Source organism: Struthio camelus, chromosome 1 (assembly GCF_040807025.1).
Source record: "Struthio camelus isolate bStrCam1 chromosome 1, bStrCam1.hap1, whole genome shotgun sequence".
NCBI lineage: Eukaryota > Metazoa > Chordata > Aves > Struthioniformes > Struthionidae > Struthio > Struthio camelus.
The window spans coordinates 89552922-89560052 of record NC_090942.1 but is presented as its reverse complement, the minus strand read 5'-3'; the positions used below and the strand labels follow the sequence as shown (position 1 = coordinate 89560052).

The following is a 7131-nucleotide window of genomic DNA, read 5'->3' as shown; positions in this document are numbered from 1 at the left end:
CTCTGGACCCTGCTGAGTCTGTGTCCCACACACCTGCGCTGTGCTTTGCGAGGCTCTCACTCCCACACTGTTCCCGACCAGTTCAAAGGCAGGAATTGCACATTGCAGGTCTCCTCACCCCCCTCCACACTGCCGTGTTCTCTGTGGTTGCTCTTGGTGGCTTTCGTTCCCCGTCAGTGGTCCTCTGCAAACCCAGAGCCGCAGGGCTCCCGGCCGGAAGCTAGTGGAATGCTCCACCAGGAGAAGGAGGAGGCCTGACTTTGTCTCGGGGGATGAAGACTGGGGAGGGCCAGACAGAAATGGGAAGTGTGCTGAGGAGCAAGAGTCCCTGTTTGAGCTATGGCTGGCTGTTATTTTTCTCCTTTGCTCAGGAGGGGCCTGTGTGAATCTGGGGGGTGGGAAGGGCAGGCGTGATGCTGGGAGTCTTGGCGCAGCTCGGGGAGGGCCTGGGGCCCTTCTCTGAGAGCCAGCCGACGGAAAAGCCAGTTTTGGGGAAAGGGCCGGGTGGCTTTTGATTAACCACTGGTGTGGAGGTGGCAGGTGAGCAAACAGCCCCCGGGGCTGCGGGGGTTACGTCAGGGACAACTGCTGGGGAATGGCGTGGGGGAGGGCCATCGAACGTGGAGGGCTTTTGGAGCATCCCAGAGGGGTGCCAGAAGCCCAAGAGCTGGGGCGGCAATGCTCCTCCCCACGCTGCAGGGCAGCTGGGTGCAGCTCTGAGATGTGAGGGGACTTGTGACACGGACACCGAACCGGCCAGAGTGGTGGTCTAGCCCCAAGTTCCGTTCAGCAGTTCCTAGTGCCGCCTCGTGGCCGAAATCTTCATTGCACCGTCTCAGCGGCGCATTGCCCCCTCGCAGCGTTTATCTGTGCGGCTGCACCCTCCTGCTGGCGCGTTACATGGGGACGTTGCGCGCAGCCCGCCGCGAGTCAGGTGCATCCCTTCGCCTTAGACAAGGCCGTATGGGGCTGGGCATAGAGGGAGCAGCGGCTGCAACATCTGGAATTGCTCTGGCTCTGGGCATGGCGCACAGCCTCTCACAGGGGAACCAAAAGGGAGGGGGGAACACTGAGAAGCCAAAGGCCTGGGGTCTGCTCTTGGCTTGATTGGCAGGGTGGGATGCCATCGCTGGCCGTTCCTGACTCACTCTTGTCCTTGGCACTACAGCTGCTGGAGGGGGGGTGATGTCCACCTGCAGGGGGCTCTGCCGAGTGGGCATCCTGGAGGTCATCAAAACATCCTCCCCGCTTAGAAGGCGGACATCAGGCTCACAGGAACCAGACCTTTGCTTTCTAAGACATGGGGCTTTGGACCCTCCCTCAGGACCCGGGCATCTGGGCTGCTCCCCCATTCCCTCACTGCAATTCTGCTAAGCCCTAGGATCTCCCCAGAGTGGGAAGAGGACTCCAGCATTCAGGCATTCACTCCCCTCTGTCCCCACTCTGCCCCGCGCCGGTTTGCAGGCTGTGCATCACGCCCCGGGGACTGCCAGGACAGGGACACGCGCTCCCCCTGTCCAGAGCTAGGCAGTTCTCCTCTGCCACCCCTAGTGAGGATGTTCCCCGTGAGAACGATTCTCTCCCCGTGGCCTTCCTCGCTGTCCCTTGGCTGGACTCTCAGTGAGTCCTGCTTTCCAGAAAAATGAATCTCAGTCCGAGGCGCTGGAGTTGCTGCTGGTCTTTGGGTGCCCCCGATGCACGCCCTGACGCCGCCTAGCCTGGGGGAAAGAGGTTTGGGGAAATTAGGAGTGGGGAGTGGGGAGGGGGAGGGGGGCCTGGACAACTGGACACACATGGGGAGGCACACCAACACGCGCGCGCACACACGCATGCGTAGACCTCCGCGCTCGCATACGCCCTCACCCCCGATACCTGCTGAGCTGATGCCAGGAGCCCCAAACATCAGGCAAGGGCCCAGCTCAGGTCAGGCTGTTGCCTGTGGGCGGAGAGGAGGGGCCCAGCGTAGCCACCTGTCCAAAGCTGCAGTTCCCATCAGCCCGGCACTGAGCCAGCCATGGAAGGGAGACTCTGCAGGGTGTGCCTGCTCTTCCTCTACCTCCTCCTCCCCCTCCTCTGGTCAGAGGAGACCTCTCCGGATGCGGTAAGGGAACGGGGGAACCCCTGAGAATGATAGCGTGGCCATGGGCAAGCCTATGTCCCACCCTGTGGCCTCATGGGTTGGTGGCCCACGGATCAAGCCTTGGCGCTATGGGCATCTGGTCTCCTAGTCCCACCCCGCCTGCGACCGGCAACTGGGGTGAGAACACAGGCGCGCTGGCTCCCAGTCGCAGCCCAGCTCCCACTACTGTTCTTCCACCTTGGAGGGCCACCAGCATCTCTCCCTTTCACCCGCAGGGAGCCTGGAGGAGGCTCAGAAGCTGCTGGTTCTGCTGTTTCTGCTGTGAAAGGCAACGCTGGGGCTGCGGGCTCTGCTGTGAGAAGGGGCTGCCTCCAAGACTTCACCACAGTTCCCCACCTGACCGCCTCCTCCCCCCACCCCTCCCCCCACCTCAGTGACTCTGGGCCAGCTACAGTCCCTCCCCTGGGAATCCCAAAGGCAATCCAAGGCTTCTGATCAGGACAATAAAGCTGACACTCTCACTAAGCTCCCAGGAGGGTGAATTTGTGGCTGACTCTAGCCACCAGTCCCCGCTGTCAGGGGGAGGGGCAGAATACCTGGGTTCTCTCTCCAGGCTCATGGAATTGGAAAGGTGCTAGCAGTTAAAGCAGAGGAGGCGGGAATGGCTGGCTTCTCTGACACATCTGGGAGGAGAGGTGGTGGGTCTGGACACCCTGGACAGCCTGGACAGCCTGGACAGCCGGGTTCTCACACCAGCTTTGAGAGGAGAGAGGCAACGCGAGGCTTGGGGGAAGGCACAGGGTAGGACCCAGCACTCTCACAGCTGCCCTAGCCCCATGCCCGACTGCCTGGGTGACTTCCGTTTGCTCTGGGATGGGGCAGTCCCCAGCACAGAACAGAAAATCCTTCATGCTCTGGTGCTCCTTGGTTCACGCCTTGGCCAGGATCCCAGCAGCTCTGTCCATGCCTGGCAGGGGCTGTAGCACAGCACTCCTAGGCCCTACTCCCTGTCCGTTGGGAAGACCTCGCTCTAGTCTCACAGAGCTTCCCCCCGTGCACAAGATGGGACAGCAGCACCACTAGCAGAGAAATCCTTCCCAAAGGGACCCATGGCAGGCCTCCTGGAGGAGCCTCGCTTACGGGCCAGTGGATGAGGACTGCGGCAACTAGCTGGCGTGGTCTTGAAGTCTCAGAGCCAAAATCTTGTATCCCCAGTAAAGTGGAGAACGTGGAAGTAAAGAAAACAAGGTTGGGGCAAAAGGGAGTGGTGGAGAGAGACTAGGAGGCAGTGATAAGCCAAGGCGGGGACTGGCAGTACCAAGAAACTGTGGACCTGGTAGGGATATGAGGGATTGGCTTGGGTAGGGCTGAGGTGGCCAGACCAGGCAGAGCCCTATAAATCCAGCGCCAGGTTCAGCATCCTGCGCAGCCCCAGCCTGAAGGACACAGGTACCCCAGTGTGAAGGGAGAGCAATGAAGCGACACATCTGCATTGCATTCCTGGTGCCAGGATGCATCGGGGCACCCCCTCAGGTAAGAGAAGCTTTTCCTTAGGGCACCCCAGAGCCTGGCCAGAGACACAGGGTGGGGGAGTGAGGAGCAGAGGGGCCACTGGAGACAGTGTGTGTGGGGGGGGGGGGTCTGTCTCACACAATGGCTAAGCAGCGGCGAATGGGTTTGGAGGGAGACTCAGCCAAGGGCTCCCATGGGCGGAGGCAAATGCCACAGCTCCACGGCCATCAGGCAGCGGAGCAAAAACATGTGTCAAAAGACATGCAAAACTACTTGAAAAGGACTCTTGGATCAAGGCAGCTATATGGGGAGACTGGACAGGTGAGCTGGTGGAAAGGACTGCTCTCACCGCTCACCTCCTTTGCCTCTGCTGGCAGAACAGATGAGCCAAGGTGTACGAAGCTTGGGAGCCCACGCACCTCCTGGCGGAAGGCTGTGTGTTCACTCAACAGTGTCCCTACGTCCTGGGCTCTGTAAGTCCGTCTGGTTCCCTGCAGCATCTGTGGTATTCTGCGGCAAGTGTCAGGCTGTTGGGAGATCGGGGCGTGGGGGGCGGGGGGAGAAGAGTGCTGCAAGAAGGGCTGGAGCAGAGGAGTAAGAGAAGAGGAATGGGAGAGCAGAACTTGGGCGGCGGGGGGAGCAATGAAAGGGGCAAAAACGGGCTTGGAGAAAGGGTTAGGAAGAAAAAGGCAACGTGGGCACAAGAGGAGAGGGCGTGTGAGACAGGCGGAAGGAAAAGAAGGGGCTGGAGTGGCAAACTGGCAAAGAGGAAGGATGAGAGCGAGGCAAGGGGAGCTCGGGAGGGCATGAGAAGAGGGAGGTTTCCCTGCCTGCTGCAGGCCTGGCTCAGGAGGAGGTCAGTAGGTTCCCGAATGGGAAGGCTGGTTTTGTGCTCGGTATTCTCAGCGGCTCAGCCATTGTGTATCTCGTTCAGCACAGTAGTAAGTGCCAGAGTCGTTGAGCAAGGCCGCATCTATTGACAGAGACAGACCATCAGCTTGTATCCCGCTGCTCTTGAAGCGACCATCACTGAAATCTTTCTCAAACTCGTCTTTGCCCATTTTCGGAGCATAAACCACCAGCTGCAGCCTGCTGCCTGAGCCCTGTGCCTGCTTATACCAGTACATTGAGAAGTGATCGGTCTCCATCTGGGAACAGTGCAGGTTGACAGACTGCCCCTCTCTGACGATTGTGTCAGGGGACTGTTTCAGGGTGCGCCCTGGAAAGCAAAAGGAGAAGCAGTGAGGAGATGGTGGGAAAGGGGTTGAAGAGGGAGCTGAGGAAGCATTCTTCCCAACCTCATTCACCTCTGCCCGGGAAGGCCTGGGGAACGCAGCAGTGCCCACAGCTGGGTACGTGGCTGGGGCAGCTGCGGTGGAACTGAGGGAGCTGCTCAAGGGGGAGGGAGGCTCACTTACCCAGGGGGGCCAGCATGGCCACAAGGAGCCAGTGGGGACGCATGAGGAAAAGGCTGTGTCCTTGCAGGGACGTGCCTGTGGGAGCAGCACAAAGACTCCCAGTTTGCAGTCGAAGCTGCCCCCTGAGCCCTTGGCGCAAGAGAGACGCGAGTGAGGACGGGAGGGTGAGAGAGGGAGAGAAGGGTGTCCTGTGGGGGTGGGGAGAGCAGTGGGGAGGGTGAAGGGGGAGGAGAGAGTGGCTGCACTGTCCTTTTAGCAGAAGAGCGCAGCCGTGCCCCCTCCTCCGCACCCCTCTGCTGCAGGTACCAGTGTATCCCCTTGCATTCATTTCCCCTATGTGTCCCCAGGAGCTTTAGGAATGACCGTGCATCCCTCAGAGGAAAAGGGGCAAAAGAGCAAAGAGGAGGGCCCCAACTGTGCCCAGGAAAGGAAGAACGCTCCCATGTCTTTTTCCCTACCAGGAGCGGGATTGGGGGCTGTCCTGTCCCATACCATCTCCCTCCCCTTCCTGTCTCACAGCCCATGCCTGGGACCCCAGGGGACCAGGGCACAGAGCAGGCCAGGTTCCCCCTTTTTGACATGCGTCCCCTGCTCTGTGTCCTGGGCACGGGCTGCAGGCACAGGGGGTGCTCAGACAGAGCGCTGCTGGCTGGGGAGCAGGGCCCTTAAGCAGGCAGACGGGGCAACGCCCGCTGCAGTAGAGGAGGAGCTGGGTTTGCTGTGGCCATGGAAAGGGTCTCCGTCTCCCATGGGTTCCTTGGTGTGCAGGGGAGTGCTGTAGGGTGAGAGATAGACCGCAGTGTTTGTGCACAGAGCTCCCTCCAGCCCTCAAGCAGTAGAGCTGGTGTGAGGCGCTGGGGTCCACAACAGGAAATGCCCGGAGAAGAGCCCACGTGCAGTCTGTGACAGACTTCTCGCTTCCACAGAAATGTCGGCAAATACGTCTTCTGGATGCAAAGCTCCACCTGGGCCAGCGCGTACCATCCTGGTTTGTGGGTGTTGCTGTCCTTTGTGCCCATCACGACCTGCTCTTGTAGTTCAGCTGCTTCCCAGATCTCCCGGCATCACCTGTGAGCCACCCAGACGCTTGGGATCCACCTCCGGCCGCTTCAGCCGCAAACACTGGGTCCTGACCTCAGGGCACCCTCAATGCTCTCCTGGCTTAGGGAACCATTTTGCGTGCTGCCACGCGGCTCTAAGATAGAGGTCCGGTCTTGCTGTCACATGCTTTTTGGTGGAGCCAGCACAGCACGGATAAGAGTGGGGAGCTGCGGCTGTGCAGGAGACCTCTGTGGCTGTGGAGGAGATGTCCTCTGCTGGGGGAAAGACAGGAGTAGCCTGAGGAAAACAGGAGGGGGAGGGCTGTGTGGCCAAACGCCCAGACCCAAACACCCCCTTTCTGTAGGGAGAGTGTGGAGTGAATTAGGCCGGAAGACAAAAGGTGTGGGAGGGAAGGTGGCAAATAGGGCAGGGAAGGTTGGGGGCGGGGTGAAAGAAAGTCACAAAAGAGGCTGGAAAAGCAGGAGGTATTGGAGTTAAGTGAGAGGAAGTGTGTGGAGTGGAGAAGATGGAAGAGGGACAGGAGGAAGAAGGGGGAGGAGAAAGGGAGGCAGAGAGGCGGGCAATGGTTGAGGACAGTGAATATAATGTGAGTGAGAGTAAAAGAAGAAGGAAGCAAGGAGGGATGGCAAGGGAAGGAGAGAGGCTACACGAGTCAACTCAGGAGGAAGGGAAGGCTAGGAAGCAGAGGAGGTAGGGAGTGGAAGGGGCCTGTCCTGCCTTGTGCAGCAGCCTGGATGTGGAGGAAGGCAGGAGGCCGCTGTGCAGAGAGAGGTTTGTGCTCAGCTCCCTCAGCAGCCTAGTCACTGTGTTTCACTCTCGGCACAGTAATACGTGCCTGAGTCATTGAGAGAGGCACGATCTATCAAGAGGGTCAGCCTGTCTCCTTGTATCTCACTGCTCTTGAAATGGCTTCGGAATTGCTCCTCAATATTTGCTTTACCACCTTCAGCTGCAGAAACCACTAGGATCAGCCTGGAATCTTTCCCCAAAGGCAGCTTGTACCAGTACATCGCTGTGCTGGAGGATTTCTTCTCAGAGCAGCTCAGATTCATGGCCTGT

General features: G+C 59.4%; 1 gene segment (V, D, J or C); it reads right to left on the bottom strand.

The window, feature by feature from the left end:
• Positions 1-4494: 4494 nt before the first annotated feature.
• LOC138067434 (T cell receptor beta variable 24-1-like) lies at positions 4495-5026 on the bottom strand. The segment is given in 2 exon segments: positions 4495-4811; positions 5011-5026. Coding segments are annotated over 2 exon segments (333 nt in total).
• Between the last annotated feature and the right edge of the window lie 2105 nt (positions 5027-7131).